The sequence below is a fragment of the Pelecanus crispus genome, chromosome 1 (assembly GCF_030463565.1).
Source record: "Pelecanus crispus isolate bPelCri1 chromosome 1, bPelCri1.pri, whole genome shotgun sequence".
In the NCBI taxonomy this organism is placed as follows: domain Eukaryota; kingdom Metazoa; phylum Chordata; class Aves; order Pelecaniformes; family Pelecanidae; genus Pelecanus; species Pelecanus crispus.
In genome coordinates, this window is record NC_134643.1 from 127333693 (window position 1) to 127350824 (window position 17132).

Sequence of the window (17132 nt, forward strand, 5' to 3'; positions counted from 1 at the left end):
GGAAGTAAATGAAACCAGACCAAACAAACTAGGTTAGGCAGGGGCTAGATTTCAGGTGAACTCTAATGAGAGGAGTATCAGCTTTCTGAGCTGTGCTGTCAGCAAGTTTTCTGGTGCTTAGTTTTTAATAAGCTCTTGAAATGTACATCTGTCATGCTGTCTGGAGAATTTCCCCTTCTGAGGTGGGGGAAAAAATGCTGCTAGCAGCAAAACGATAGAAGTACTTTCTTAACTAGTTTGCCAAAATCAAAGGATGCCAGTGTTCTAGGAGCAGTTTTACATATTAAAAAGAATGTCAAGCCAAGCTGGTAGGGAGATGACTTTATATTCCTAATTTTTTTTTCTTGCTGCATACTTTGTGAATCTGAGAGAGAATTTACAGCCAACTGGTCATAAGTACTTCTTGCCTTTGATTGTGTTTAGGTTTATCAATGCTAGAAGGCGAATTCTTCAGCCGATGCTGGATTCCAGTTGTTCTGAAACTCCAAAAACAAAGAAGAAAACGGCTCAGAACCGACCGGTTCAGAGGTTCTGGCCTGACTCCATTGCCTCAGGCGTTGCTCAACAGCAATCTAATGAGCTCACGATGTCAGATGGTAAGGAGAACTGTCTAAACCACAGATAATAAAGTTGATTCTTCTATAACAGGGAAATGAAGGGCTTGATGCCTTTGGGGGGAGGGGAACTTCTTGATATTCCAGTATAAATGTGTTTTTAATCTGGAAAAACATAACAGAAATGTGTCAGGTTTTCCCTCTTTAAAAATTTTCTGTGTTTTGCGGCGTGGGGGAGCGGTATTCTATCGGAATTTATGTTGAGAGACTGTTGCTTTTGTTTCAAAACTTATAAAGCAACAGAACAAAGGTTAGATGCGCAACTAAGTTCTCTCATGCGTACACACGTCAGTAGCATTCTGTTTGATTAGCAGTATTGGAATGCAGTTTCAGTTTCATGACTCCCCATGCTGTTCACATTCCTTTCACTGCTGCTAGAGGGACTGAGCATCTGGAATTCTATATATGCCTCGTGTTTCAAGTTGAACACTGAGAAGCAGAGAAATGTAATAGAGCCTCCAAAGACTTTGACTGAAGTAAATTCCTTAGCATCAGATGAAATAAATAGGCTCAATTTAAGAAAGATAAATAACTGCTTTAATCTCAGGACCATCCTTCCTGTCCTGCCGCCTGCTGCTTTATTCCTTTCTAGTTTGTAGCAACTTTTCCCTCAGCCTCCACTGGATCTGACAACAGCTTTAACCATTTAAGTCACCTTGAATCTCTAGGAACACTTTTTTTTTTTTTTTTTTTTTTTCAATGAATTAAACTGGAATACTTTGCAGAAATGGTCTTGTGATGACTTGATTGGAGAATTGCTGTAATGGGTATCCATAACACAGCTAAGTTTAAGATTCCTGGCCAACTTAATTCTGGCATTTCCTGATATTTAAGTGTTTGACAACTTATATAGCTTTTATTTTAATTTAGTTCTTTAGGTTTTCTTCCTGTTGATTAGAAACAAACTCTGTTATATGTAAATATGTGTTACATAAAATTAGAAACCAAGAAAGATGCTAAAGTACTCCAATTGTGCTTCTCCAGGTGCTGTTGTAACAATTACAGCTCCAGTCAACATGAATGTAGACAGTCTCCAGTCTTTGTCATCCGATGGTGCTACTTTGGCTGTTCAGCAAGTTATGATGGCAGGGCAGAGTGAGGATGAGTCTGTAGACAGCGGTGAAGATGATGGAGGAGATCTCTCAACAACAAATATCAGTGGGCTGGTCTTGGATAACAGCGATTCTCTGCAGTAGGAAGCAAGAGAGTGTGACAAAATGTTTAGGAAAAAGAATGGACTGACTGACTGTTTTTATAGTTTGCACAGCAAACATTTTACACAAGTTTTATTTCTAATATGTTTTATATGTAGATATAGAAGGGTGCACTTTTTTGTATTTCATAGTAAGCTTAAAGAGTGTTTTTGCAGGTGCAGCAACTTCTTTCAAATGTGTTTTTTCATTTCTTTTCCTTATTTCAGAAAATTATATCTAGTAATATAAAGAACCACATAAGCACCCCTTTGTTCTATGAATTGGAAGTGCTGCAATTTCTAAAGAATTATGCAGTTTCAATTAGTGCTGTTATTTAACACAGCTCTTGATGGGCAGGTGATGTAAATTTAAAGCATGTGACACTAGTGTGTGGAACTTAATGATCAAGTTAGATGCATATATTTGAAAGATGCTTCTGCACCTTAAAAACTGCTAGTCTGAGGTGGACAGCAACACACATAAAAAGAAAAAGTTGATGTGTGATTCAGTAGCGAATGTATGGCAATTTAAATAAGTTTAGTTTCTCTCATAGTCCGTGAGCCTGTTTATCATTTGCTATAAAAACTCCTATTTTTACCTTGCCGGGGTTATTGGATAAAAAATATTTTTATAAATTCACTAGGAATTGGGATGACGACTGTATTAAGCAGGAGGAGGGGGGAAGGAAAAAAAAAAAAAAAAAAAAAAAGAATTTCCAGAGGGGAAGAATAAATGTTTAGTATTCCTATTTGGAAGGTCTGAAAACTGACCAAATTTAATAAACAAGCCTACACTACTAGCATTCTATGATTCTCAGCTATCCCACAGTGATATACTATATTTGATAATAGCATAAAAAGGGCCCACTGTTTGATGGGATTTTGATATTGTCAAACATTGATTTATATTATGTGTAAACTAATATTCACATTACATTAACTCTGTATCTAGACTTGTATCTGGAGATATTTGCTAAATGAGTATTCAGGTAAGTAAATTCAAATACCCACAACTTTTCCAGTTATTAGAGAAATTTAACAGCTTGTAGTTTGTACAACTGAATCTGAAAAATGAAAAGTTGCCTACTATACAGTCATGAATTCTGATATCACTCTTCTATTTTATTGCATTTGAAATATTTTCCCCTAATACAAAAAGAAATATAACTTATGGATTTATATAAAATTTCTTCAGATCTGAAGGTTACTACCAGAATATACAGCAGGCTTTATTAGAGTAGAAAATCCTTGTGTGTCATTTAAAAACTAAGAGCTAGTGATGAAAATGCTTTTTTTGTGGTAACAGTTAATTTCTTTCTTTTTTTTTTTCCCCTCGAAGTTTGGAGTCTGTGTCTGTCTATCCATGAACACTTACTTTTGGGACTTTGTATTTCCCGTTGTTAAGTACACATAACAGACTCCAAGAGTCTCATGGTAAGATCAACGTCCTCTTTTCCCCCTGTCCATTTGTCACAATGTTTGGTTAGATCAAAGCCAGAACTTCCTTCTCATTTAGACCAAATCTAGTTGCATTTCTAATGTGACGGGGAAAAAGATGTTAGTTTTTAGAATCTTTAGACATTGTATTTGAACAAAGCCCTTTGACAGATGCAAATATTTAATTGAATACTTCATTTCTGCTTCACAGAACACTCAGGCATGTGCTTAGGTCGCATTGATTTCAGTAGGATTAATGCATGTACTTTTTGACATGCTTAAATGATTGGAAGCTGGTCTTTAAAGATTGTCTTCCAAGGTAATTATAAGTTGGTATGAAGAAAAACTTCAGAAAGAAATGTCAGTAGCATTGGCATACGTACAGGGAGAGTAATACTAGTTTTCAGTGACTAGTAGCTATTTTGAAGAATTGGTGTTGGGTTTTACTCAACACAAGTGATGTTTCTGCTGTGGCTTTCGCTTATTCCTGGCTGAGGATCTTGCTGCTTAGTTCAAATGCTGTAATGATCTACTCCAGCTGGAGTGGTAATTTCTAAAGAATCTGTTTTCTTCTAACGTCTCTGCTTTGCCACTAATGTGCCATGTTTGTTAAAGAGCAAAGTAAATGAATAATGAAAGATTTAATTAGGAAAGCTTTGACATAGCATAACTGTCTCAAAGGCTATTGTCAAATCCAGTTTGACCCCAAAACATTTAAAAAGACAGATACAACATACAAATTCATGCTCCTTTGGAAACATTCAACCTACTGTTCCTACAAAGGATACCTGAGATGACTAGAGCTGAGAGATGGATTCTGTATTCTTTTTAGTTGTTTTTGATTTAACTCCATAGTGCTTCATCACCCCCACAGTTTCCGTTATATAGTAGGTTATATTTGTTGGTTTGTTTGGGGCTTTTATTCAGCTACCCTTGTTCATATTTAATAGTGCATTAATCCTTGTACTTCTAGCATGTAGGCAGATGAATAGTCTACTTCTCAGTGTGTACAGACCTATGGACAAATATGTGCTTTTCCAAATCAACCTATGCTGGAGGAACAGGCCATTTCCCACTATCTCCTTTCCTTTCCCTCCCTGACCAGTTGTTGCTGCCTCAGATCTACCAGCAGAGCTTTCCCCAGCCTGCTTTGAGGTAGTCTAGGAAGCAGCTCAGCCGGCAGATCTGTTGGGGTAGCAAGTAGCCAGCAGAGAAGGGAAGGGTAAATCAAAATGGGCAAAAAAACCTCTGTGGTTTGGAGATAATGTGTCAACAGGCATTCGCCCATGCTTCAAAACTATGAGAACTGAGATCTTAAAAAAAGAGACGGTGTTAAAACAATTTAATATCTGTACAGCTGGCTGGAAGAGGGTTCAGGAATATGTAGTTTACGTGCCATTTGGAACTCAATTGGAAACAACCAGGCATCAGGGTTTGCAAACTTCTGAAAGTGTTGGGTTTTTTCAGAAAGAAACCGTTATCTGGTTAGCTTTTTTATTCCCCCCACCTTACGTGCAGCCAAAGTTTCACTCTTCTGAAACATTTGCAGCCTTGTCTTCAGCTAGTTTATCAATACCTGGAAAGTGAAGTTGACAGAATTTACTGTGAAAGGGGGAACATGGAATAGTTTTACTGTCAAATTAGAAACCTAAAAACACAGGGACATGAATTCCTAAAACTGAAAAGGCTTTATCAATGTAATCAAAGGTACTGCTTAACATATGGAACTCAAACCTTGTCTTTTAAGTCATAAGAATTCTGTAGTGGGTATGAACTGCACAGAAGTGCTTGTTCTTTTCACAATTTAAAAAAAAAAATAGTAGTGTCCTTTTTTTGCTGTATAAGAAAGATTGCTTGTTTAAGCAAAGCATCGCTATACAGGAAAGGCACATGTTTACATTAGTTAAAAAGTCTTAATAGGGGACCTAACTTTAAACCCATGTATAATTTCCACCCCCACCCCCCCTAATTAAAGTCATGTTCATATGCAACAGAAGTATTTGTTTTTAAAATCAATGTAATTCTTATGCAATTATGTTTATTGAAACTTCTACATTTTTTTTCAACATCATCTAGCTTATTAACCCCAAACAGGGTTCTCAGTCCAGTTTTTCCAAGATTTCTGTAACAGGCAAGGCAATTTCCTCTTGTTCTTTTAACTGTAGAAACATTGCATTTTAGTAAATCGATTCCAAATCGATCAGGATGTATTTTTAAATGACTGTTCCAAAGAAATAATCATGTTGGAAAACATTTAGAATTGACAGGCATGGCTCTGGCTCTGCAGAGAGTTTCCTAGATCTGGACATTGGGTCAAAATGGAGTCCTGCTGACCTCGGGGAAACTTGGTAGGGCTGCATGCCGGGCTGCATTTACCTGCAAGAGAATTGGTTCCTTGTTCTGGTCCCTGATCGCTATTAGGAACCTTTTGGAGAACCCTCCAACTTTATCTTGCCTGCATACCTAGGTTTTCTTCCAGTGGAAACCAGGGTATGGACAAAGGGCTTAGAAGGGCAGGAATTCGTGTTGACTTGGTGTGCACCACATAGCGGTTTGGTGTGCAAAATACGGCCAGAAGGCACACCTGCACTGAGGAAGTGGAGTTCCCAGTTCCTGCAGGTTTACAGATATTCTAGTGCAGTAGGGCTGCAAAGACTTAATGCATTAATAATATATCTATTTGTTTCTCTAATCACATGGAAAAAGAATGAGAAGGCAGTTCAGCTTCCTGACTTTATGAACTTGGCAGCCCACAGGATGAAACAAAGCCTTTCCAAGGGATGGTAGTTTTGTAAAACCATTAGACTTGTAGCACTTAAACAAACAAAAACTCAAAACACCCTGGTATTTTGAAAAATTGGAACACGTGCATTTAATTGTAATTAAAGTTGATTTAAGATTTATTTTCTGAAGCTGAGTCGTCTTGGGAGAAAAAAATGAAAAAGTATTTGTCTATGCAAGACATAAATGTCAAAAATGTGTGAATTACCCATTTTTAGGTGCTGTATTGTTACTGTCTTTCTGACTTCTGTTACTTTGATTAGTCTTTTAAACCTTTCAGCCTTATATTCAGCTTAGTTTTTAGAGCTGAAAAGGCAAAATGTAGTTTTGAAATCCTATTGCAAATGTAACTAACCTTCATTCCCTCATGAAAATCTCACATGTTAAACAATTAAGTGAAATGTTTTGGTTTCCTAATAATAAATTCCAGCTCTCACCACTTCCTAAAAACAGACCATATCCGTGAAAATGCAGGTTTACTTGTAGTGTGCAAATGATCAAATCATCAGCCTTGTGCTGAATACGCTTTGCTCTTTACTGCTCAGTGTAGCTGAATAGTAAAGGAGGTTGGGTTTGCCAAACTCAAACTCGGTGTGGATTCCCTCCCCCACACACCCCTGCCCTCGACTTGCTAACCTCCTTCAAATAGGTTTTTTTTAACTCCTAAAGTAACTTGATCATCCAGTGTAAAGTGTAGTGAAATTGGCACTAATGTGCTTTTAAGTGATTGCCCAAATCATGTTACTTGTTCATTCTTGTCACCTGGAAGTATAAAATCTGTTCCTTTTCTGTGACTCAGTTCTTTAGGACCTGCTGAGTGATCACAGCTGGTTTTGCCAGAGAAAAGCAAGATGTGAGAAAGCAGTGAAATGCCTTACCAACCTTGTAGACTAATGCAAGGATACTGACTTCATGTTAATAGATTCCAGTGTTTTCAGGTCGTGACAGAAGTTGCCCATAAATCTTTCCATGGGTTAGCAACATTTGGTCTATACAATCGACAATCCTTAAAATGTGAACCCTGTAACTTTTTTTTTTCTTCCTTGGTTGTTAAGGGATTTGGAGACAACTGATCTATCAAGGGATAAAATTAAAAATCAGAATATGCTTTGTGGATGATTTATTTTTACACTACTGTTCTTTGCAAACTAAAAAAGCACATTTTTAAAGCAAAGCATTCACATAACTTTAACAGTATTGTTTGGCTGAAAGACAAGTATGTTTTCAAGAAATCTTGAGTATAGTTTCAAACTAGTTAACCAGTTCTTGGCCAGGGACAATCCTCGGCCTTTTTATTTGTTTGGGTTTTCTTGTTTATGCAAATGAAGAAAAATGTTTACTAGTTCTTACCAGTATGGGGATTTTTATTACGCTTTTGTAATGCAGGAGCAGCTTCGATGAAAGAAAGAATTAGCAGGTAAATAGTCCGTAATGTGTGTGACTTTGGGGTTTTGTTGTTGTTGTTTTGAAATTGTTAATTAAAATGGCATGGACGTCAAACTTTCAATAATGGTTCCAAGCATATATAGTAGCGACTTATTTGAAAAGACTTTCCCTTGTGTAAGTCCCATGTGTTAACTTGTTCAACCAGATAGACTGTAATGCACTTGTAAAATTACCATGTTCTACTAGATCAGAAATCTTCAGGAAATGAGCAGCCTTTTTATTACAAGATGGCAATTCCTCTCCAGCAAGAAACTCAAACTCATTTCATCCAGTGTCTCTGAGCCTTGCTCGGCAAAGACAGAGGCAGACGTGGGTGCTCTGAAGATAAGATGTACTTCTGCTTAGCACCGAAGCATTATTTATTCCTATTCTCGCTTTGCCAGCATCTGGCTTGGTGACATCCAAGTGTGATCCCAGTACAGCCCCGAGCCCAGTACACCTGGCTCAAGGGGTCCCATGTGCAACTGTGCTGGCTAGAGCTGGTACAGCCTCATGATGCCGTGCCAAATTTTTACAGCTTTTTACTTACGCCAGAACATGTCCCCAAGGATTTTGAACCATATTTTGTTTTTAAAGGCTTAATCTGTGATTAACCGAGTAGTATGTGTTCTAGACACAGGAGTATTTGATCATTTCTTTGACATTAAAAGAGTGCCTGAGAATAACTCCTGAGAATAACTGCTGGAAATAGTTTTAACTCCACTGCTGCCAGGGAGCAATTTTTTCCTTAATCTAAAGAGAATAAAAAGCCAACTGACCAAACAACCAAAAAAAAAAAAAAAAAAACCCTGTAAAGCAGATTATTTCACCTAAATTATGTCCAGTATAGTGTATTCCTAGTCCGTTGGTTTCAAATTCCTCTGAAAGAAGAATCCCCTTCTTCAAGAAGGCATTACGGGAGTTAGAAGCATAGTCATAAGGAACTAATGAGCCTGTTTGCCTTGTGGAGAACCTGTTTACAAAACAGTAATCCTTTAGTATGCAGCTTAGAGCTGTCTCTAAATACCCCTCTTTGTAAAAAAACAGAGCAATATCCTCAATGCTAAAATGAGGGAAAATAATAGTGTAAAATGAGGATTTGGCAAAAAGTATCAGATAGGGCTGGGACGCATACTAGGTACTGCATTATTTATTCAAAATCTGTACTTAAATTCATGCAAGTTCAGGGTGTGCAAGCCATGCATGATTAAGCCTGTGGTGTATTTAAAAAAACAAAATGAAATTATAAAGCACCGTTTAGATACCCTGCTAAAATCTGAAAGCAATGTCACCTTCATAGGTCGGGTTTGGTTTGTCTTCCTCGTGCATCTAGAGTTTATGAAGTAATCAGGGAATATCTCCTATGTATATTTATCATCTCTCTTGGTCTTTGGACTTTTGTGTCACTACTAGCACGAGTCAGAATTAGGCTGTTAGACCAACTCGTGACCATTTTTTCTAGCACGCTTTTTGTTCACTGAATCCTAAATATAAATTGATGATATACTAAATGTGAATGCAGTAATAAAATTTAATTTAGAGACATTTTTGTTAAGATCCAAGCATTTCTAAACTTAGATTTTTAATAGTCATGAAAACTATGCAGATCATACTTAACAAACTAGTGATTAACTTGTATGCCATTTTTGCTGTCGTCACCCCCCTCAACCTTTCACTATGAGCTACAAACGGCAGAGACTCTCCTTAAGGTCTAAATGTTCATCAAATTATGTTTACTATGCATTTCTTTGTGGCTCAGTTTCTAACCTTGTTGGGTCTTTCAGGATTCAGACTGCTTACTTTCAGCAGAGGCTAACACACAGAAGAGACAAGGGGACTTGACTGTATGTGTGATTACATAGGCAAAATCAATTACTGCACCGGTACTGATTTTTCTAAGATACTTAGGAGTATATATCCAAATTAAGGCCAGGAAGGGGAGAAGGAGAGAGAATACTTCTGTTACTGGTGTCTCACTGTATTTTTATATTGGAGCAAGAGGGTGGTTGGTTGGGTTGGGTTTTGATACACAAAAGGACTATTTTGCACAGCTGATTCTGATTAACTTTCTTAACTCAGTACTATAGCTGGATTGAGACCTGAAAGCTCTTGAAAACTTTCAGCAGCAGCATCAAATGAAACCCAGAGATTTTGAGGAACTGGGTTGGCATTTGTTAGGTAATACCCACCCTGCCTTTTCAGCTTTTCAGATGCTGGGGACCTGACTCACTTGTAAATGCAGTGACACTTCAAGCAGCTACAGAAATAATAATTTTCCTCCAAGATTCTTCATTCTGCTTTCAAACAACCATTTTTGTATTCCTGTTTGGTTTTTTTTTTTTTTCTCCTTTCTTCCTCCCCCCCTTCCTTTCTTTGAAAGCTGGCAACAATTACTCCTTGATTACATGCCCTAGACTTTTTCTGTGTCTCTTGAGCTTTTTCAACTGTGAATAGTGTTGAATAATGACTCCGCAAATCACTCCCAAGATTCAAAGCCAGCTTTGCTGGAAAAAGTCCAACAACTTTACAGAACTGAGTTGTGGATGCTGCTATGAATGCCGTGTTAGAATGGCAACTAAAAATAAAGCTGTCCTAGCTTAGATGCACAACGTTAAAGCTAAATCACTTTAGGCCTAAAATAATTTGTACGTTGTTTTCCCAAATGAATGTGTGTCATTTTTTTCACGTACATGCTTTTTTTTTTTTATAATGTTTGTGTTTGCTCCAGTAAAAGGTCTTGGGCATAGAAATGCATATTTTAATACTCTGCATCACAAAATATGCACATCTTAGGGAAACATGCAAAAACCCTCCCTATTAAATCATGCAAATCCTTAATTTAAAGAAATTACACTTAATAAGTGGTCAGAAAAATCCATTTCTGTTTTAAATTTCAGAAGCAAAATATATACTGCATCCAGTGTGGATATATTGAGTTTGCCGTGAAACTCCTGACCAGAAAATACCTCTTCTTGTGCAGCCCCGTGCTTGCTGTCCTGTAATTTTGGCTAAGAGAATCCAAACTGTCAGTCAGGACTTCTCTTATTACCATGCAATATTGTTTGCAGTTTCTTCTAAAATACCTCCATGATTTTTCACTGTGATATTGAACCAAAGGGATGTGGGGAGAAGTTGCATTTAAAAAACCTGCTTCAGCTCAGTGTCCTGGTGTAGGTCAACTTTTACTTCATAAAATTTTTTCTTTTTATGTTGACGCAGTCACATCTGCATGTGCGAGTTCAGTTCTCATCCTTGTGCCGTTTGCTGGTTAGCATGTTGCATCATTGTCACACCAGCAGGCACGTCAGGGCAGCTGTATATGCCTAAAATTTCCTATAAGGAACACATTCAAAAGATAGTGTCAAATTTTACCTCTGTCTGTGCCTCCAAAGTTAAAAGAAAAAGTATTTCTGGGGGATGTAGCCAGTCCATTACCAACACTGAGTGGGTACGGTTTAGTGAAATTAGGGGATCTTCTAGGAAACCTCTCTCATGCTGCTCTCATCCCGATCAGAAATTGCGAGTGCAGAACCTGCCACAGGATCAGGATTTCTGATAATTTAAGAGCATGATACCGAGACAGCCAGCCAGACAGCCGTCCCCCTAAAGCTGGGCTTTACAGGCGCAGGCTGGGGGAGCGGGGCGGCAGGGTTGCTAAAGCTGTTTGGTGAGCCACCCAGAAGGAATTCACTTTTTCTGGCAGGGTGTTGGGAAAGGAGAAGGACTTGGGCAAACACTTTTAACTCCTTGGCACTGGGTGTAACTGTGCTGAAAGGACACCTCCTAATGGGCTTTCACTCAGGAAATTTTTACCCTAATACTTTACAGCCTCAGGAGGCAGGAACTGAGAGGGCATGTTAAAAGGACTGATGCCCGAAACGTGGTTCTATTTAAATCAATGATTAAATCAATCATACAGTGAAGAAAGGCCCTGTCAGTTCCACAACTAATGAAGCAGCAGTAAAGATCTTTTACAAAGTTATGGGACACTGAAGAAAACAACCCCCCCAGACTTGATGGTGCTATAGGTAAAATGAGTTCTTTTCAGGAGTTGCAAATTTCAGCTTTTGACTCAATTTTTCAGGACTAGTTTAGGGATGCACAAGAGTTTGTATACTGCTTTGCACTGAAGAAACATGTAGGGCTCCTTACCTGCAAACACGTGCCTGGCTGTGATGCAAAGTTACAGTGACCGTGCAAACGGGTAGCCACAAAACTATGCCAGTGCCCAGACCATGGGGAAGATCTTACCTGGAAAAATCCAAATAACAATACCAGCGATGTTGTGTCCAAAATGTAGACAAGCACATGTGTGATTAATATTGGAGAGTCCAGGACAACACCCGTTCAAATAAAGCATGCTAAAAAACGAGACGTTAAACTTAAGTGAATAAATTCTGACAACTGAACAGCTCATCGTCTTTGAACAGGGTTTTTTTCTCTTCTCCCTGTGCTGGTGCCGTTCATGGAAAAAGTAACATAATGCAGCTACTTATTTCAGTGTGATGAAATGTAGACAGAGATCCTGCCAGACATCCAGGCAGAGGAGATGCAAGCTATCCTCAAATCAGAGATGGTGGCAGAGCAAAGAAACTGTTCACCACCTCCAGCGGGCGGCTTGCGAAGGAGCCGGCGGGGACTTTTTTGCACAGACGTTTGAAGAAAAACGCCTCATGGTTGCTGTGCTGACCCTGTATAAAGAGCATTCACACAAAACCAATGTTATTCGGGGATTGCTGTCTGTCGGTCATTCTTTCCTGTTTAAAGGTTATCAGTCACGCAAGGGGGAGAAGCGGTGGGACAGATAAGATGCGTGACAAAGAATAAACAGCCTCAGCTGACCACCACCCTCCCCAGGCGACAAGGAGTCTGCCCAAATCACTCGTGACTCCCTCCGAACAATCGCTACGCTTGCAAAACCGATCGCTGCGCTTGCAAACCCATCCTGATTTCCTTAAACGCTGGGCAGATGCAAAAGAGAGCTAACTCGGTGGACTGAAGTGCTCACACCTTGCAAGCACGTACAGGATGTGAATTTATTCAGCTATTTGGAAGTACCTGGAGAGCATGTAATTAAAACCTGTAACTGAAGGAATTTCTTGCGCTGCTGGCTTCAGCAGCAGCACAGGTTGCTCACATATCAAGTATGGTTGGTGTAGGTTGGTGTAGGTGCTGTTTTCCACTACCCCACACCAGATCAGACGGGAGCCGCTTTCTCCCTGCTTCGTCCACGCTGGTGTCTGATCTGTAGGCTGACAATGAGCTTTAACCTTATTAAAAACTAAGAGATTTTTTTTTTTCAACCAAATGGAGAAGAGCGGAGGGGGAAGGGACGCTGGGTAAAACCCCTTTCCCCGTGCCAGGAACACATCCTCTGGGAACAGGGCAGGGAGGTGCATGAGGCCGGGGGCTCAGCTTGTGCCAGAGCTGGGGAGCCCTGGCAGCCGGCTGGACCCGGAGCACACGGAGGCGTGGGCACCCTCGCTGCTCGGGGAGGGCGATTTCTGACCCCCTCCCCGCGGCTCAGCTGCAATAACATCCGTGGTGGAAGAGCTGAGTGTTCGCTATCACGGGCTCAATGTCGGTTTACATCTGGAGTCGCCGTCTACCTTCTGTAATAACACCTACCTCAGGAAACCAAGGGAAAGTAAGAGGTGTTGTTTCCTAACCTTGTTTTACTTGTGGTAAGCGACAAGCTTCTCGACTCTGAACTGCAAAGCAAGCGCTGCAGAAATTGCTGACTGCCCGCAGATGACTCGACTGGGTGCCTCCTGTGGTTTTTCCACGTTGAGCGGGAGCGCGCGGTGGCTTCTGCGAGGCCACGTCACGTCTCGGTTTGCACGAGCTCTCTTCCTCGCCCAGACCGGCCCTCAGGTTTACTGCAGTTTTCTGCAAATCACACAGGCAGAAGGCAAAACTGCTGAGCACGTCGGCTCTGCGGGCTGGGTGATGGCCACAAAGGTCGTCCCGCCAGCAGGGACGGGATGGGGAACTGCCGGGCGCGGGTTGGGCACCCAGGGGGGATGTTTTCCGCATTAAAGGCGTCCTTCTCTCCCGCTCCCTTGCTTCCCAGTCCCCGCAGCAGCCCGTGCAGGACTGGGGTGGGGAGGTAGCCCGGCTGCCCCAGCCCCACACAAAACACGTCCCTAGCTTGTCCCCTTCATGTGCGCTCAAACTGCTCGGTGCAAGGCCCCGAACCAGCGTGGCCCTGTTAGTCCCCGGCAGCCCTCCAGCCTCGGGAAAACTCCGGGTTGGGGGTCCCAGCCCGCTCCCACCCTGCAGCTACCAGCCGAGAGCCGTCGGTGGGGTGGCTGCGTGGGGGGGGACAGTGCGGCCACTCGCATGCCCTTACTCCCCGGGCCCAGCCTGGAGGTGCAGCGGTTTTGCAGACGTGCTGAGCTCTCGCGTCTCTGGCCAAGGCTCACCAGACCCCCGGGCAGAGTCAGCCTGACGGTGCCAATTGACGGGGACCCTCGTTTCATCTTGAAAAGCAAATTCACCTGCTTCCCCCAACTTTTTTCTAGCTTTCACCTGAATCGCACCTGCTCACTGGTTTTTTGCAGTCAAACAGAGCAGTAAAGAGGAATATGAAAAGAAGCCAGGGATCACCTTTAAGTTTCCAGGTATGCCCGGGGCCAAGGTGGCCGGAGAGAGGCTTGCCTGGCCCGAGTAGCGCCAGCTAATGCATGAGGAAAGCGTATGTGCGCTCATCAGTAAAGTTTTCAAAAGATTTATTGGTAAAATTGATTTTATTCATCCTCTTGAAAGAACAAAATTAATGCTTGTTAATGTGATGAAGCCCTGTTTTTTATTACAGTCTCCCTACATATATATGTATGTATGTATATATCTATATATGTCAAAGCATTCAGAAGATGCGGTTCTGCCATATCGTATGTCTGTCTCCAGCAGCGGTAAAGGGAGAGCATGAGTGAGGAGGACGCAGTCACCGACACAAAATTTGGGGTATTCCTGCCGAAACAGCACACAGTGGGGGCTGACAACAGGGTCAGCCCTGGGTAACTGCTTCGTCGAGGTGGCTGTGAAGGATTGACCCTCGACTGCCAACTTCCTTTACGTGGGTCTTCGTGGCTTTGCTCCGGAGGATGGATGCACGAGATGGCCTTGCCTCTTCCTACGAACATAGCCATGTGGTAACCCACCTACTCCTCCTACCTCAAAAAAAAGCCTGGAGAGCGGAACATCAGCCAATCTTCTGATTTTGGTCCCACCACTTCGAATCTGATGGAATTACAGGAAGCGAAAACCTGGCTCCCGGGAGGAAGTTTATCCAGCGAGTTATATAAATGGACTATATAAACATAAACACGTACAAAAGCCCAATCGTGTTACAAATAAATAAATAACTGCACTGTCGCCGTTGCATGCAGGCAGCAGTCTAACCTCTCGCAGCCCACCGCCACAGAACAAACCTTACAACAAAGCAAGCTCACCCGCTACAGACGCTTTGCCCTGGCCTATAAATGACATCCCATGCGGCATCTCTCCAGCGCTCTGCAGCGCAGCCCTATCCATCGCCAAGTCCTCTAGGACAGACTGAAGCATTTCATGCTTTTCAACGAGGATGCCCCAAGGTGCAGAAAGCCTTCTGCTGCCAGAGAGGCTCCCCTGCCCCCCTGCCCTCGGCTGGCAGAGAGGACAGGTTCACTCCTTGCTCTCGCCACCGCTGCACTGCAGCCGGCCCCCCTGGGGCGGGCAGGTGCAAATCTGGGCGCCCCGGGCGGTGACGGTGCCGGCGGGCACGGCCATCTCCTCCTCGTCGTAGCAGACGCAGCGGGGGCAGCCGTCGGCCACGGGGCTGCCCACGGCCTGGCAGGTGGGGGGCAGGCGGGGGCACAGTGGGGCGCAGGCGATGTCCCCGCCGGGGCGGCAGGTGCACAGCTTGCGGGCAAAGTCGATGTAGAAGGAGCGGCCGGCGGGGACGCGGCCGCTGGCGAAGCCTTGCATCTCACAGTCGCTCTCCAGGTAGGGGGGGCAGGTGCAGGGTGGGGGACAGGGCGGGCAGCAGTTCCCGGCGGTGGCGGTGGTCGGCTCCTCCACGTCCCTCTCGGAGCACGGTGTGCAGGCGCTGGGGTCGCACATGGGTTTCGGGGCCGCACCGCAGAGCAGGAGGCAGGCGAGCGGCAGGCAAAGGGCGCTGGCGAGAGCCATGCCTCTGGGGAGAGAAAGGGGGAGACACGCGCAGGCGTCACGCTGGGCATGGGCACTCCAAACCCCCAAGGTCTGGACCCCACCCCTGAGGTTTAAAGTGAGTGGGACGCAGCCGCCTCCCCCTGACATGCCCGTTAGCCGTACTTTTGGTCATCTGCAGCTTGCTGGGACCAGGCTGGTTTGCTGCAAAACAAAAAGTCTTGTGCTCGAAAGCTCATCCTGGCTCGACCGAGATGTCCTCCACCCACCAGGTGTTCAGACAGCTGCAACGTGGGCACCGAGTTAGCAAAGTCCACATCGCAGCACACACTGAGCTTTGGCACGGTTGCCCTGGCCAGCAAATGGCACTTGTTCTCCCCTCTACTGATGCTAATAATTTACATTTCAGTGACTAATTGTTCCTGGGAGGTGTTCGGGCATGGATGCATGAAGAGTTCAAAGAAGCACCGTCTGCTTCGGTGGCTCATCCTGCGGCTGCCGCTGCAGCTGGGACCCTGCGTCTCCACGGGCCGGGTCTGGGTGTCCGCTCCCAGCCCCTCACGCTGTGCCGCTCGCTACCTGGCAGGTCGCTGCCTGCCTTTTCCAGCCACCTCGCTCCCTTGCAGGAAGCCAAGGGGGGCACCTCGTCCTTGTTTCAGCTTGTGAAGCCTTTGCTTCATAAGGAAGATGTTCCCGATGTTGGGCACTCCTGTGTGACTGCTTTTTGCCGCCTTCAGTTTTTCAGCCAGCCCATTTTCAAGCAGAGAGCCGTTCATGGGCATGAAATCCCTTCCCTGTGCCTGCTCCCTCCTCCTCCACTTACACCTCCTAGGATGGCAGCTCATGCTGACTCCCTTCTCCGTTTTAAGGCTGAGGACTCTTTTTTCAGACCGCCAGCTTTTCAAGACCCAACATTCCCTTAAATGCAGCCCGCACTTTTGGATCCCTTCCCCCTGTCTGAGCGACCTTATGTGCTGCTGTATTAAATACGCTTGCTGCCCTCCTGCACTGGGTCCTTGCAGGTTGGGTCTCTTCTCCAGTTGCCGCAATGCCACCTTTCATTACAATTATATCATTACCTTCATGCTGTGCATTTCATAGCCCCGGTTTCCTACTTTTGCAGATGGGCAACTACTTGCAGTTACTTCTTAACATTTCTTTAAACAAAAATATTTCAAAATCACATAGCTATAAAGAAAAAACTTGAAAGCGTGAACCCCATCTATCTTCAGTTTGAAAAAAGAACCACTTTAAAGCTTTCCTGTTTTTAAAGCAAACTCTTGCTTGTTTAAGTTATGGGTAACTGCTTCATCTTTGCTGTAAGTTACTGTTCTGCCCCTTCCTTTCTTTTGCACATTTTAATCTACTGGTTACTTTATCATCGTTCCCAGCTGATGGCTGTGCCGAGCAGCACGGAGCCCAGACCCACTCCCCGTGGAAAGGTTGCCGCTCGGCAGGGACCTCCCTTCTGCAGCCCCACGCCAAGAGCTCCCTGCCAGCTGCTCCCGCCTTCAGCCGCCTGGGTCATCTGG

The 17132-nt window shown here is 43.4% G+C and overlaps 1 protein-coding gene across 7 annotated transcripts in view; it reads left to right on the forward strand.

Annotated features, from left to right (window-relative positions):
• The window catches only part of PKNOX1 (PBX/knotted 1 homeobox 1), a 50997-nt gene extending 41992 nt beyond the window's left edge, over window positions 1-9005 (forward strand). For all 7 annotated transcript variants that reach the window (XM_075727882.1, XM_075727881.1, XM_075727888.1 and 4 more), the window contains 2 exons: window positions 424-596; window positions 1599-9005. In XM_075727882.1, the coding sequence (XP_075583997.1) occupies window positions 424-596; window positions 1599-1810 (385 nt within the window). In that variant the 3' untranslated portion in view covers window positions 1811-9005. The remainder of the gene's footprint in view (window positions 1-423; window positions 597-1598) is intronic.
• The last annotated feature ends 8127 nt before the right edge of the window (window positions 9006-17132 follow it).